This window comes from Nerophis ophidion, linkage group LG22 (assembly GCF_033978795.1).
Source record: "Nerophis ophidion isolate RoL-2023_Sa linkage group LG22, RoL_Noph_v1.0, whole genome shotgun sequence".
NCBI classification, from domain to species: Eukaryota; Metazoa; Chordata; class Actinopteri; order Syngnathiformes; family Syngnathidae; genus Nerophis; species Nerophis ophidion.
This window is the reverse complement of record NC_084632.1, coordinates 19,786,678-19,803,251: the sequence shown is the minus strand read 5'-3', so window position 1 is coordinate 19,803,251 and position 16,574 is coordinate 19,786,678. Positions and strand designations below refer to the sequence as shown.

The following is a 16,574-nucleotide window of genomic DNA, read 5'->3' as shown; positions in this document are numbered from 1 at the left end:
GCAAATGGTCCTAATTTGGCGGCTTTGGCTGTAGGAACATCCATCCATCCATTTTTTACCGCTTGTCCCTTTCGGGGTTGCGGGGGGTGCTGGAGCCTATCTCGGTTGCATTCGGGCGGAAGGCGGTCTACACCCTGGACAAGTCGCTCCTTCATCGCAGGGTCAACACAGACGTAATTTCCCGTTGTATTATTTTTTTTTTCGAACTATTATTTTACTTGCTAATTTACTGGTAATATTTGGTTGCTTTCTGCTGTAACATGGTTCTATGTACATGTTTGTTCAAATGCAATAAGCATTATTTTTCTTATTTCACCTATTCTTCTGTTCTTTGGATATTTCATATTTATTTTAGACAATATTACAAATGTGGGTATCGATCCAATACCAAGTAGTTAGAAGGGCAATATCGGTCATACCAATGCTGATACTGAGATGTAAAATTGTCAAAGTTATTGACTGATTATGAACATTGTTGATCATATTTATGATCAGATGAAAACACAGTATGGCGGTGTAACAATATCAATTAAATATGTAATAAATATTTCCTACCATCATTTTTTGATTTAAATCCTTGGGTTTTTGCCCTGAAAGTAAGCTTGCATACAGGGACTTATTTCCTCAGTTTGTAAACAACAACATAAACAAAATATATTTTGTGATACTGAAAAATACATATCTAATCACTTTAGTATCGACCATAAACTGATATTATATTTTGTATCGTTAATGTCTAGTTGTATGAATCCGCCCACATTTGTTTACATTCAAGTCCTCTAGTTTGGTGGTTGGCTCTGCTTTTTTTGTATCCTTCTACTGTCTGAAGTGAACAGTAGGGAAGAGATTCATTTGGCCTCATTCCTGGGTGGATCTCAGGCAAGAGGAAGGTGGGGTGTTAATCATTTTGCAATGCAGTGTACTGAAAATAATGGAAAGGGCCACTCTATGGTGACTGATGCTGTGTTCAAAGTTAGAACTGCCACAATACTCATTGAAGACATTCAACACTCTACTGCCATCTGGCGGCTAAAGTGGATTGTGCACGCCTCAAATTCGTCAAGTTTCATGTGTCAGGTAAACTGTGACGAATGTAGCCGTATAAATTCCATCCTACTGTGGCATGTTTAACCATTGCTCCACAGTGGAGGGATGCTAGCGAAGACGCTACATCGTTCGCTTGTCGCTTTCAAATTTGCGGGACACAGGTAGAATTTGTCATCAACATTTATAATTGTCACAATATGCAGATAGTATCAAAACTTGCATTGTCGGCCTAATTTGCTACATTTATATCCTATATCGTCTGTGTCGTGCAACCCTACTCTGACCACGTTTAAAGTCACTTGATGCGCATTGTTTTTAATAGGCTAAATTCAGGAGTGTCCAAACTTTCTGACTTGTGTGTGTGTATGTGTTTATATATATATAATATGTATGTGTGTATATACACACACATATATATATATACACACACACGTATATATATATACACACACACATATATATATGTGTGTGTATATATATATATATATATACACACACACACATATAAATGTGTATATATATTTATATATATATATACACACACACACACACATATATACATATGTGTATATATGTGTGTGTATGTATATATGTACATATGTATACGTGTGTATATATAAGTTTATATTATATATTTGTGAGTGTGTGATATACAGTATATATACATATGTGTGTATATATATATATATATATATATATACACATATATACATATATGTATATATATATATAAGTGTGTGTATGTATATATATATATATATATATATATATATATAAAAGCGTTACTAAAACGGCCTTCTTTCATCTCCGTAATATCGCTAAAATTCGCTCCATTCTGTCCACTAAAGACGCTGAGATCATTATCCATGCGTTCGTTACGTCTCGTCTCGATTACTGTAACGTATTATTTTCGGGTCTCCCCATGTCTAGCATTAAAAGATTACAGTTGGTACAAAATGCGGCTGCTAGACTTTTGACAAGAACAAGAAAGTTTGATCACATTACGCCTGTACTGGCTCACCTGCACTGGCTTCCTGTGCACTTAAGATGTGACTTTAAGGTTTTACTACTTACGTATAAAATACTACACGGTCTAGTTCGAGCCTATCTTGCCGATTGTATTGTACCATATGTCCCGGCAAGAAATCTGCGTTCAAAGGACTCCGGCTTATTAGTGATTCCCAAAGCCCAAAAAAAGTCTGCGGGCTATAGAGCGTTTTCCGTTCGGGCTCCAGTACTCTGGAATGCCCTCCCGGTAACAGTTCGAGATTGCACCTCAGTAGAAGCATTTAAGTCTCACCTTAAAACTCATTTGTATACTCTAGCCTTTAAATAGACTCCCTTTTTAGACCAGTTGATCTGCCGTTTCTTTTCTTTTTCTTCTATGTCCCACTCTCCCTTGTGGAGGGGGTCCGGTCCGATCCGGTGGCCATGTACTGCTTGCCTGTGTATCGGCTGGGGACATCTCTGCGCTGCTGATCCGCCTCCGCTTGGGATGGTTTCCTGCTGGCTCCGCTGTGAACGGGACTCTCGCTGCTGTGTTGGATCCGCTTTTGATTGGACTCTTGCGACTGTGTTGGATCCATTGTGGATTGAACTTTCACAGTATCATGTTAGACCCGCTCGACATCCATTGCTTTCCTCCTCTCCAAGGTTCTCATAGTCATCATTGTCACCGACGTCCCACTGGGTCATTTTTGTCACCGATGTCCCACTGGGTGTGAGTTTTCCTTGCCCTTATGTGGGCCTACCGAGGATGTCGTGGTGGTTTGTGCAGCCCTTTGAGACACTAGTGATTTAGGGCTATATAAGTAAACATTGATTGATTGATTGATTGATATATAAATGTATATATACTGTTTATATGTATAAATGTGACATATTATATTGATATATGAAATGAGTTAGTTTATTTCAGTCATATAATCAACCGTTTTATGTGATCAATTTAACAGCACAGATTATAAATGTTAACAATCATACACATACACACACAAAAAGAAAAATAATGAAAGAAAAAAGAATAGGGTGAATCCAAGGTTTAAATTTGCCTATCCTATACATTCACTGAAAAATAGATTATAATGAATACATAATTCATATAATTGGATATTAAGAGTATGTGAACGTTCGACTTCGACTTCCACCTTGTTTACTTCTTTGACCTCCTTAAAGTAATTTGATGAATCAAAATATCAGGCTTCTAAAATGTGCCAAAAACAAGAATATGTGTGGAGAGAGTGTGTTAAGTTTTTTCCCATCATGTATTTTATTGGATTAAAATGTGTGTAATTTAGAGGGTTTTTTTATGTTGCCTGGACATTTTTTATAATATCCACAGAGTTCAGTGAGCAGGTTGTGTTATTTGTTACCATAAATGTAGACTCTTTGTGTAAGTTGCTTTTTTTTTTGCACCATGACTAGGGAAGGTTGTTTTGATTGGGTGGTATAAGTAAATGCTGTGCTGGATTTACTTCAAATCCCAATTCAAGGCCGTTGCCCTAAAATACTCATTTTGTCCACAAGATGGTAACAAAGTTTCAACCATCATATTATCAGATACTCAAAATGGATCCAAAAAAACACTTCAGAGGCCAAATTCCTTGATAACTCCTGACGACTCTGAGCTTAAATGGCAGACGCGGGCAGGCCACACAAAATCTTTTTCATGGCCACAAAAAAGCCGATAAACATTTGTAGTGTTGCAGAAGGCAAACCCCAACTTAAAACTGAGGAACGTTGGTGCATACTGACGTGCACCAGAAGTTGCAGGTGGGCATGCGTCGTTCTGCGCTGACACTCAGTCAAACTTCCTGTGTGAGAAACAAACGCTCTTTGTTGTCATCAGGAGGAGCGTGTCGATGTCAAGGCTCTGAGGGCCAGGTTCAGCAAGAAGGCCAGGACTTCGCCCACCTGCAGCTTGCCAAGACCCCCACAGTCCAGACCAGAGAAGAATCTGCTCCTTCCAAGTGGTTCTCCTCCTACAGCTCTACCAAACGTGGCAGGGCTGGACGCGGTGAGGTTCCAAACAGAAGAAACAATGGCGGGCTCCAAGCCTGCTTTTTCCCCGCTGTCGCCTCCCATTCCAGGAATCAGAACGTCAGTCCAGTCCTCGAGCCATAGTAAGGTGAAGCAGACGGGGCACCTGTTGGAGAAAATGATGCTAAGAAATGCCGCAGGGGCCAAAATCCCCTTTCCTGCTCCTACCTCCGCACCTCTACCACTGCCACAGAGGAGCACAGACAAGACCTTTCCACTGAGGAGGCCTCTTCCCCCGGAAGGACCACGGCCAGTGAAACCCAAACGGCCTCCTAATGTTAATCTGGAGCGCTTCCAGAACGTCACACGGCGAGCTCAACCACTTCCTGCCTTGGCGACGAGAGAAGGTGAGGATGTTTCTCCAAGATGGAGAAAACATACTGTAGCTTGTGTGTGAATGTTCAAATAATGTGTAATAGATAAATTATTCGTTCTGTTAGGTATTGACAATTACCCTTTTTTTTTTTTAAAGGTTTTGTTTTTTGTTTTTTTAAACAAATCACTTACTGTGGGGCGGTATAGCTTGGTTGGTAAAGTGGCCGTGCCAGCAACTTGAGGGTTCCAGATTCGATCCCCGCTTCCGCCATCCTAGTCACTCCCGTTGTGTCCTTGGGCAAGACACTTTACCCACCTGCTCCCAGTGCCACCCACACTGGTTCAAATGTAACTTAGATATTGGGTTTCACAATGTAAAGCACTTTGAGTCACTAGAAAAAAAGTGCTATATAAATATAATTCACTTCACTACTGTAACTTAAATATATACCTGCGGCCTAACAAAAAGTAGACTTTTATACAGTGGTAAGAAAGATTGGGGCGGCATAGCTCGGTTGGTAGAGTGGCTGTGCCAACAACTTGAGGGTTCCAGGTTCGATTCCCGCTTCCGCCATTCTAGTTACTGATGTTGTGTCCTTGGGCAAGACACTTTACCCACCTGCTCCCAGTGCCCCTTACACTGGTTTAAATGTAACTTAGATATTGGGTTTCACTATGTAAAGCGCTTTGAGTCATATATATATATATATATATATATATATATATATCTACTAATACATGTTTTAATCAATCAATCAAATCAATGAATGCCTACTGAGGCTATGGTGCTGTTAAGTTATTGTGGCTCAATGTGCCATTTTTTTCATTTTATTTTAATGTACTATTATATAATATATAATATTGTTTTAGTTGCTTAAGAGATATTCCTGGCTCTGAATTTGTTCATTGCTATTTTTATGTTTTTTTGCATTATTTTTTGCCGTAATCAGGTTACTCATCAGTTACTCAGTACTTGAGTAGTTTTTTCACAACATACTTTTTACTTTTACTCAAGTTAATATTTGGGTGACTACTCCTTACTTTTACTTGAGTAATAAATCTCTATAGTAACTGTACTCTTACTTGAGTACAATTTCTGGCTACTCTACCCACCTCTGCAAATCCATGTCTAAAAACCAACACATTTAGCTGAGCTGCACCAATTTTGTCAAGAGGAGTGGTCAAAAATTCAACCAGAAGCTTGGGTATAGCTACTAAAAGTGCCTTATTGCAGTGAAACTTGCCAAGGGACATGTAACCAAGTATTAACTTATCTGTATGTATATTTTTGACCCAGCAGATTTGGTCACATTTTCAATAGACCCATAACAAATTCATAAAATAACCAAACTTCATGAATGTTTTTTGTGACCAACAAGTATGTGCTCCAATCACTCTATCACAAAAAAATAAGAGTTGTAGAAATTATTGGAAACTCAAGACAGCCATGACTATGTTCTTTACAAATGTATGTAAACTTTTGACCACAACTGTATATATATGACCCCCATTTAATGGCATTTATATCCATGGGCCCACATATAATATCAATGTTAATGTAAGTGAGAGTGTACCTAATGGACCCATTAAGGATCCATTACTGTTAACTATCTGGCATTTAGCTGTGGACACCCTACAACTACCTCTAGGGGTCCCCACACCTCCCTCCATGTATTTATTTAAGTTTGCAATTTCCCATGGCCCACCCCTCCTAATGTAATTAATTTTCTCCGCCTACAAAAAAACCCAAACATATCTACATTTTTCTACAAAAAAAAAAAGACGACGACTTGTGTATCGTGCGGGAACAGTTAATAACGCATACATGCAGTAAAAACTTTTCATTATAGCTCGGTGTAGCTTTTCGGTATAGCTCGGTTGGTAGAGCGGCCGTGTCAGCAACTTGATGGTTGCAGGTTCGATTCCCGCTTCCACCATCATAGTCCCTGCCGTTGTGTCCTTGGGCAAAACACTTTACCCACCTGCTCCCAGTGCCACCCACACTGGTTTAAATGTAAAAATTAAATATTGGGTTTCACTATGTAAAGCGCTTTGAGTCACTAGAGAAAAAGCGCTGTATAAATATAATTCACTTAACTCGTGTACAGAGAAGTTACACGTTGCAGTCGTGAGTACGAGAGAGGTTGGGCCTTGCTACATAATTAAAGACTATGGAAAAGTGAAGAAAATTGAGCAGCAGGTAACAAAAGCTGAGGCAGTTTATGTTTCTGAATGTCAAAAGCACCAATACTATTTTGGATTAAAAGGGTGTAAAGTTGACTAAAGGGTATTATTTCACGTCTACGGGACTGTTGTAATGTTGAATAATGTATTTAGAAGGTAGTAAAATGTTTATACTCTAGCTATGAAAATGTTTTGTGGATATCACTTTTCCCTAGTCATATCCAGAACTAATTAAGAGCGACAAAGGGGAGATTTTTGTTGTCGGAAACTTACACCTCATACAAACAATGCATTGGACCTTTTCATTGGTTTGTTATTTATCGTTTGTTTTTTGTTCCAAATGTTTCCAAACAAGCCAACAAAAAAAGTAACATTTGATGTAATCATATTTTTTACAGTAGACTTGTATTTTGCTCATATTTTATTAATAAATCAATTCAAGCAACAACAAAAATCTGAGAAGTCATTTTGGAGCCGAAAGAGACGGCTCGTGTCAAAAGAACCGGTTATTTAAAAGCTGTTTGATAACAAGGACCTGCTTGTAAACATCAGAGCAAAAAAGCCCGCAGCAACACCTGGAGCAGTGGTCCCCAACCACCGGGCTCGATTGGTACCGGGGCGCAAAATCATTGTTTTATCTTTTTTATTTTTTTATTAAATCAACATAAAAACACAAGATACATTTAAAATTAGTGCACCAACCCAAAAAACCCTCCCTTTTTCATGACATATATAATATATATATATATATATATATATATATATATATATATATATATATATAAAACCAAAAAGTTTTATTTCGGTTTCAACTGACCACATGACATTCTCCCAATCCTCTGCTGTATCATCCATGTATCCATTTTGGTATAAACTCAACTCGTCCTGTTTGGAGGAAGAAGAATACTGAGTTGCATCCCAAGAACACCATACCTACTGTGAAGCATGGGGGTGGAAACATCATGCTTTGGGACTGTTTTTCTGCTAAGGGGACAGGACGATTGATCCGTATTCAGGAAAGAATGAATGGGGCCATGTATCGTGAGATTTTGAGCCAAAACCTCCTTCCATCAGTGAGAGCTTTGAATGGTTGACCAAATACTTATTTTCCCCCATAATTTACAAATAAATTATTTAAAATTCCTACAATGTGAATTCCTGGATTTTTTTTTTCACATTGTGTCTCTCACAGTTGAAGTGTACCTATGATGAAAATTACAGACCTCTGTCATCATTTTAAGTGGGAGAACTTGCACAATCGGTGGCTGACTAAATACTTGTTTTCCCCACTGTATATCCTGTGAAAATCCTTTCATACAGTGGAGTACATCCTGGACTAGTCACCGGTCATTCACATATAGACAAACAACTTTTTTTTGCCTCCTTTTTTTTTTCTTCAGTTTCATCATTGTTGTTTAAGTGACGCCTCATTTTCATTGTCAGGTTCCCCAGACTCAGGAGCCAGAGAAATATCCTTACCTGCGATTCCCAGTCGATCATATCCTTCTCCACAGTCCATAAAACCCAGAATGTTGCAGAACCAGTTCATCGCTCTGTGAGTATTTACGTTAAAATCCTGTTTTGCTCACTGTACCAATATATACATTTAAGCATGTATAATGATTTGGTCCAGAATTGATGTATCTATATATTACTCCTGTAGAGTATTTCCAGTTATTATAAATAACAATAAAAACATTTCACAGTCCCATTGTGTGATTTTAGAAAAATGGTTCTCAAACCTATTTCACCAATTTCAAGCACAGAAAACACTCGGCTCTCCAAGTGCCACCATGATGACAATCATTAAAATACAGTAGCGTAGTAGGCCTTAGTATTCACTAAAAACAATACAGAGGTTTTATTCAACAAGTATATTTAATTGGGCCATTCTAACATTACATACAGTTTGAACAGTAGCACTGTGTTTGAAAAATATAGGACAACAAAACACTGTATTTAATCAAGTGATTCTTTGGCGTAGCACTTTATTGAGCCTGCATACATACTGTACACATACCACAGTTTGAGAATCACTGTACTGGATGTTTGATTTGTAATGTTTTCCATGTCAGGGACATCCATAGCAACCAGGACACTTATGATGACATTGCAAGCTTGGAGGAGAAAGGTAACAATAGTTGCAATAAAAGTGGTTCATGGATAAGTACTACTGTGAAATATGACAGTTGAGTTCCTTCAAGATGAAACTATCTAATGGACACTCCTCACATTCCAGGAAGCATTTGTATTACTTCATCATCTCAAAGAGCAATATTATAGAAATTAAAAACATTTATGTACTTTGGAGTAGTCTTTGTAGAACTTGTATAGCTCTATAGACTTACTGTACAGAGAAAATGAGTCAATACGACAGCCATACTTTAATTGTGGGGAAAAGTGACTACCAAAATGTCGACTTATTTTCAATCTACAGCATGCTGTACATTGACTACTCTGAAGTATAGGCAGTGCAAGTCTAATGTTTACCGCAGGGGTCCACAAAATACGGCCCGCGGGCTGAATACGGCCCGCCAGCGTCCGGAATCAGGCCCGCGGGAAGTCTCAAGTTATTTTTTTTTTTAATTTGTCCGGCTGCTTCTATGTTAGCAACCTCTCTTTGTTTATAATGTATATTTTCTGCTGGATCTACTCTCTATTTTATGCTGCCCTTTTTTGGCTGCAGCTGTTACATGTACTGTAATACTGTACATCAGGGGTGTCCAACTCATTTGAGCTCAGGGGCCACATGGAGGGAATCTGTGCACACGCTGTTAAAATCATGGCATTAAAACTAAAAAATAAAGACAACTTCAGATGTTTTTCTTTGTCTTACTTTGGCCACAAATAAAACAAACACATTCTGAAAATATTACAATAAAAGTTTTGAAAAAAATACCTGGCAGCGGCAATGTTTGAATTAGGTGTTCCCAAACTACGGCCCACAGGCCGAATACGGCCAGCCAGCGTCTCAAATCCGGCCCACGGGAAGTCTCAAGAGTTGTTTTTTTAATTTGTCCTTTCTAGTCTATTTTCTACCGTTTGTTCCTACCCGCTGAGGCAAATCATATTGTCTAAAAATGCATTTTCCCATCGATAATGTGACATCATCGTGCAGTGTCAGGCAAGTGTGTATATGTATATATATATATATGTGTGTGTATATGTATATATATATATATATATATATATATACATATATATATATATATATATATATATATATATATATATACACACACACATACAGCCCCGTCCCGTGCAATTTTTTTTTTTTAAACCAATGCGGCCCCCGAGTCAAAAGGTTTGGGGACCCCTGGTCTACAGTGTTGTACATCTTAAGAATAAAGAATACAATGATTGCTGAAATGTGAGGGCTTATGTCTGTAAACCACTTTGTTTACTTTATAATCACTATTAAGGATATGGTAGCATATATTTACATATGTTTGTGTTGATTGGCTGTCACAGAGTCCTGGAGCAACAGCAGTTCACAGACAATGGAAGGCGTAAGGGCAAACAAATTCAGCGCAGTAGTTCTAGTCTGTGCTAAATGTTTTTACAAAAATAAACGTTCATTCATTTATGAACAATCAATTGGAGTCAATGCGACTGCAACAGTGTTTCATTTGGGTTCATTTGGCAAATGATCTGTCTTGCAGGATGAGAGCGACGTGTATGAGGATATTGATGAGTAAGTTGACACGTTTCATACAAATTTTAGACTTTTTGTTTGTTTTGTACTATTTCATTTAAACTAAAAATAACAAATACTTTCATATCGTATTTTTTTAAATAACTATTTGAAAAATCTACGGATACAAAATTTATTATTTTTTATATTTAATTTTGTAGTATTTTTTTTGTATTTTCTTCCTTAGGAAAAAAAAGAAAAAGAAAAAAATATATATATCAAATGAATAATAACTTAGACGACAATGGACCCTGCAGGGGAGCCCTGGAAAATGTAATTTAATCTACATTTAAAACACTTCCTTCCCTGTGGTCTAGATCAGGGGTGTCCAACTTGCTTTTCTTGACGGCCATATCACAGTTATGGCTGCCCTCACAGGGCTGCGTGTAATAGCGAATACTGCGTACAGTTGTGATCAAAATTATTCAACCCCCACACAATTTTGGTGTTTTAGCAAGTTGGACATTTATTCCGTATTTTGTTTATAATCATATCAAATAAAGATGTGTCAAATAGACAAAAGCAACTTAAATTGTAACACTGTATTTTACAAAATACCAAAAAAGGACATTTTTCTTAATATCTCATTGACAAAATTATTCAACCCCCTAGTTAAATGCATCTTTAGTACTTAGTAGAACACCCTTTGGCAGTAATTACATCCTTCAAACGTGATACATAACCGGACACAAGCTTCTTGCAACGATCTACAGGTATTTTAGCCCATTCCTCTTGGGTAAAGGCCTCTAGTTCATTCATATTCTTGGGCTTGCGTGCTGCAACTGCCTTCTTCAAGTCCCACCACAGGTTTTCTATAGGATTTAGGTCTGGCGACTGTGAAGGCCACTCCAGAGTCTTCCAGCCCTACTTCTGCAACCACTCTGATGTTGATTTGGAGGTATGCTTGGGATCGTTGTCCTGTTGGAAGGTCCGTCTCCCAAGCCTCAGCTTCGTCACTGACTTCATGACATTTGCAGCTAATATATCCTGCTAGGAAATAGAATTCATAATGCCTTGAACGCGCTGGAGATTCCCAGTACCTGAGGCTAAGAAACAGCCCCAGAGCATGATTGACCCCCCACCATGCTTAACAGCAGGAAAGGTGTTCTTCTCTTTGTAAGCTTCATTTTTTCTCCTCCAGACATAACGTTGATTCATAGGCCCAAAGAGTTCCAGTTTTGTCTCATCACTCCATAGAACAGTTTCCCCAAACCTTTGGGGTTTGTCCAGATGATTTTTGGCATACTGGAGTCTATTTATCTTGTGCCTGGTAGTCAGAAGTGGGGTGCGCCTGGGAGTTCTGGCATGGAGGCCTTCATCTCGTAGTGCGCGCCTTATTGTCTGGAACAAAACCTGCGTTCCCCCCTCTGCAATGTCCTGTTGTAGTTCCTCAGCTGTTACCCGGTGGTTTTTCACCACGGTACGCTTCAAATACCGGACATCATCCTATTTCTACCACGCCCAGGTAGTGTTTCCACTGTACCTTTAGCTTTAAACTTGCGAATTATGCTCCCAACTGTGTCTCTTGGAATGTGTAATGTCTTTGCTATTTTCTTATATCCATATCCTTTCTTCCATCCATCCATCCATCATCTTCCGCTTATCCGAGGTCGGGTCGCGGGGGCAACAGCCTAAGCAGGGAAACCCAGACTTCCCTCTCCCCAGCCACTTCGTCCAGCTCTTCCCGGGGGATCCCGAGGCGTTCCCAGGCCAGCCGGGAGACATAGTCTTCCCAACGTGTCCTGGGTCTTCCCCGTGGCCTCCTACCGGTTGGACGTGCCCTAAACACCTCCCTAGGGAGGCGTTCGGGTGGCATCCTGACCAGATGCCCAAACCACCTCATCTGGCTCCTCTCGATGTGAAGGAGCAGCGGCTTTACTTTGAGTCCCTCCCGGATGGCTGAGCTTCTCACCCTATCTCTAAGGGAGAGCCCCGCCACACGGCGGAGGAAACTCATTTCGGCCGCTTGTACCCGTGATCTTATCCTTTAGGTCATGACCCAAAGCTCATGACCATAGGTGAGGATGGGAACGTAGATCGACCGGTAAATTGAGAGCTTTGCCTTCCGGCTCAGCTCCTTCTTCACCACAACGGATCGGTACAACGTCCGCATTACTGAAGACGCCGCACCGATCCGCCTGTCGATCTCACGATCCACTCTTCCCTCACTCGTGAACAAGACTCCTAGGTACTTGAACTCCTCCACTTGGGGCAGGGTCTCCTCCCCAACCCGGAGATGGCACTCCACCCTTTTCCGGGCGAGAACCATGGACTCGGACTTGGAGGTGCTGATTCTCATTCCGGTCGCTTCACACTCGGCTGCGAACCGATCCAGCTAGAGCTGAAGATCCCGGTCAGATGAAGCCATCAGGACCACATCATCTGCAAAAAGCAGAGACCTAATCCTGCGGTTACCAAACCGGAACCCCTCAACGCCTTGACTGCGCCTAGAAATTCTGTCCATAAAAGTTATGAACAGAATCGGTGACAAAGGACAGCCTTGGCGGAGTCCAACCCTCACTGGAAATGTGTTCGACTTAGTGCCGGCGATGCGGACCAAGCTCTGGCACTGATCGTACAGGGAACGGACCGCCACAATAAGACAGTCCGATACCCCATACTCTCTGAGCACTCCCCACAGGACTTCCCGAGGGACACGGTCGAATGCCTTCTCCAAGTCCACAAAACACATGTAGACTGGTTGGGCAAACTCCCATGCACCCTCAAGAACCCTGCCGAGAGTATAGAGCTGGTCCACAGTTCCACGACCAGGACGAAAACCACACTGTTCCTCCTGAATCCGATGTTCGACTATCCGACGTAGCCTCCTCTCCAGTACACCTGAATAAACCTTACTGAGAAGGCTGAGGAGTGCGATCCCACGATAGTTGGAACACACCCTCCGGTCCCCCTTCTTAAAGAGAGGAACATCCACCCCGGTCTGACAATCCAGAGGTACCGCCCCCGATGTCCACGCGATGCTGCAAAGTCTTGTCAACCAAGTCTTGTCAACATATCCTTTCTTATGAAGAGAAAATACCTCCTCTTTTGACTTCTTTGACCACTCCCTGGACTTCACCATGTTGCAAATGCACCATTGGCCATCTACAAGAAGCTGAGCGTCATTGTCTTTTTCTATCAGTTTAATTGTTGCTCGTTATGGTTCTAATCACATCTACAGGTGTTTTCAACACCTGATTGAAAATACCTTATTCAAATTCTGTTCTTAAGAGTTATGATCTTCAAGAGGTTGAATAATTTTGTCAATGAGATATTAAGAGAAATGACACTGTTTGGTATGTTACAAAATATAATGTTGTAATTCAAGTTGCATTTGTCTATTTAATGCATCTTTATTTGATATGAGTATAAACAAAATACGGAAAAAATGTCCCACTTGCTAAAACACCAACATTGTGTGGGGGTTGAATAATTTTGATCACAACTGTATATGAATATAAACCTATAATAGCCTAATTACATACTGATGGATGACCTGATTTAAAAAAAAAATTGGAGCATCTTGTTGCATGATCAGATATTACAGCGCAGAACATGTGCAATTGGATGCAGTAAATTTTTCCGTCAAAATTTTAAAACTTCATATTTAGAAACTGCCTTGTTATTTAAAGCCATTCGCAGGTCACACATGACATGGTAGGCCAATTTAAATGGCGTGGCGGTAAACAATAAATGACGCAGCGGTCCACATACAATAATGTGGCAGACATGTAATAATAATGTGGTGGGCCACATAAAGGATGTGGCAGACCACTTTAAATAACGTGGCAGACCACATGAAATTATGTGGATGGCCACAAAAAATAATGTGACTGACCACATAAAATGAATTGGCAGACCACATGAAATGAAGTGGCAGATCGCATGAAATGAAGTGGCAGACTACATAAAATGAAGTAGCAGACCACGTGAAATGAAGTGGCAGACCACGTGAAATGAAGTGGCAGACCACGTGAAATGAAGTGACAGACCTCATGAAATTAAGTGGAGGCCACAATGATGTGGTCGGCCTCATAAATGGTAAATGGTAAATGGGTTGTACTTGTATAGCGCTTTTCTACCTTCAAGATACTCATAAACTGATGTGAAGCCTGGTGGGCCACATAAAATGAAGCAGTAATATTTCATCCTACATTTTCTTGTGGCATCTTTTCCGGAAAGCCTTAACGGCTAAACCAAACTCATTCTTACTGGTCCATGTGGACAGAACAGTCCCGTGTAAAATTTTGCAAACAAATAAACACAGAGGGTTTTTTATTTTATTAGCATTAGAGCAGACGGCAGGGCATGAAACGATAAGAAATAACAGTGGCGGGCTGACAGCAGATACTAGATGTCCACATTAGTACATCCGTCAATCTGTGACATCACAAAAGGCCAATTGCAAAGACTTCACAACACGGCGTTCAGATACACCCGTAACTGCAAGAGAGCTCACGTGCAAATGCATGAAGCTTATGATTTGGTGCTTTGCCATTGTTTAACACAAGTTTTCAACATTGTAACGACATTTATAAGTCAGAAAATAAAAAAGGTCCCCTTTAATAAACAAGGAAACTGACTAAATAAAAAAGATCCCCTCAAAATCGCCACTTACTATGACGATTTTACTTTAACACATGCAAATTATTATAAAGTATTATCAAAGTATCAATGATGTTCTTTTTGCACTGCTTCCAATGATCAACACAGGTGTTATCTTGCAGGGACCAAGTGGGGGTGAACTGGGATGCTCACAAGAACAATGAAAGACAAGAAAAGGGGCATCAAGACCTGAAGAACAAAATGCAAATAAATGAGTTAAGGACCAATTTTCAGGTAAGATTACGACAATACAGTACAGTCTGTCCAATGGTCGGCATGTCCTGCCGCTTCCATCCTCTCTAGTTGCAAGACGAGGAGATCCTGCACACTGCCATAGCTCGTCACGACTGGTACGGGGGTGGAAAACGTGACCTCAAGGTGCACCAAGGCGAGCGAGTGGAGATCCTCCGAGTGAAGGACAACCCAGAGGGGAAGTGGTTGGCTCGCTCTCCGGATGGAAACTGTGGGTTTTCAGTTAAAGCAAGTGTAGATATTAGAGTGTATTTGTTACATTGATGAACGTGCATCCTATGTCTGTATCGCCTTCTACAGACGGGTACATCAGCAGCACATGTGTGGATATCGACTATGAGGCAGGGAAATCTATATCGATCCAATCGCCGATTTTGCCTCCGCTTCCTCCAGATCCACCTGAGAAGTTACATATGGAGCCCAGTAATAGGTATGTGTCATCTTCATCCTGCAGCATATCAACTCTTAACAACGCTCTCATAACTCATACAAATAGGGATGGGTACCAAATTTAGTACTTTTATAGGTACCAACCACAGTCTGTCGGTACTACCGGGTACCAATACACGTCAAATCCAACTGTGCCGTATTCCAATACTTTTGTTGCACGAGACCTCACGTCCGGTTGCAGACTCTCAAGCACCTAGCAGAGAAACCAGCAGTCAAGCCCTCAGAGCAGACAGACTGGCTCGAGCTAAAGTTGCAATTTTCCATGTCAACCAACATACTTGCCAACACTCCCGATTTTACCGGGATAATCCTGAATTTCAGTGCCCCTCCCGAAAATCTCGGAGCCACCATTCTCACAAATTTCTCCTGATTTCCACGCGGACAACTATATTGCTACACCATCCTTCACTGGGCGCCGTTTCCGGCCAGACAATAATAACGGTCACACCTCGAAGTCAAGCGCGGTAATCGGAACAGAAGAAGAAGAAGACGAAGCAGAAGAAGACACTCGGCAACGACGAGTAAGAAGAAATACACTTGCGAGTTCCAAAATGATTGGAATAAATAATTTCAGTTCATCCAGGACAGCTCAAAGAGGAAACAGTATGCTGCCTGCAAATTTTGTAGATCAGACTTCTCCATTGAACACAGTGACCGAACGGATATACTCATTCATGAACGGCCAGAGAAGCACAAGGCTGCGGCAACGCAGCACTGGTGACAGCCCAGTATTAGATAGATAGTACTTTATTGATTCCTTCAGGAGAGTTCCTTCAGGAAAATTAAAATTCCAGCAGCAGTGTACAGAGTTGAGATCAATTTAAATAAAAGTAAAAAGTAAATAATGGGGGTTTAAATGGAAACAAAATAGAGAAATATTACAATAAGAATAAAAACTAAAAAGCAACATTGGGAATAAAAATATAACAGTAAAATAAGAATATAACAAGACAAAGTAGGCAGTAGTAACCATGTTATGAAAACGTAT

The 16,574-nt window shown here is 40.3% G+C and overlaps 1 protein-coding gene across 1 annotated transcript in view; it reads left to right on the top strand.

Moving 5' to 3' along the window:
• Positions 1 to 16,574, top strand: part of si:ch73-40i7.2 (FYN-binding protein 1) — a 71,510-nt gene that overhangs the window by 41,332 nt on the left and 13,604 nt on the right. Inside the window, exons 2-9 of the mRNA XM_061883450.1 lie at positions 3,896 to 4,433; positions 8,029 to 8,140; positions 8,661 to 8,716; positions 10,057 to 10,094; positions 10,248 to 10,279; positions 15,007 to 15,118; positions 15,188 to 15,347; positions 15,437 to 15,566. Coding sequence (XP_061739434.1) covers positions 3,896 to 4,433; positions 8,029 to 8,140; positions 8,661 to 8,716; positions 10,057 to 10,094; positions 10,248 to 10,279; positions 15,007 to 15,118; positions 15,188 to 15,347; positions 15,437 to 15,566 — 1,178 coding nt within the window. The remainder of the gene's footprint in view (positions 1 to 3,895; positions 4,434 to 8,028; positions 8,141 to 8,660; positions 8,717 to 10,056; positions 10,095 to 10,247; positions 10,280 to 15,006; positions 15,119 to 15,187; positions 15,348 to 15,436; positions 15,567 to 16,574) is intronic.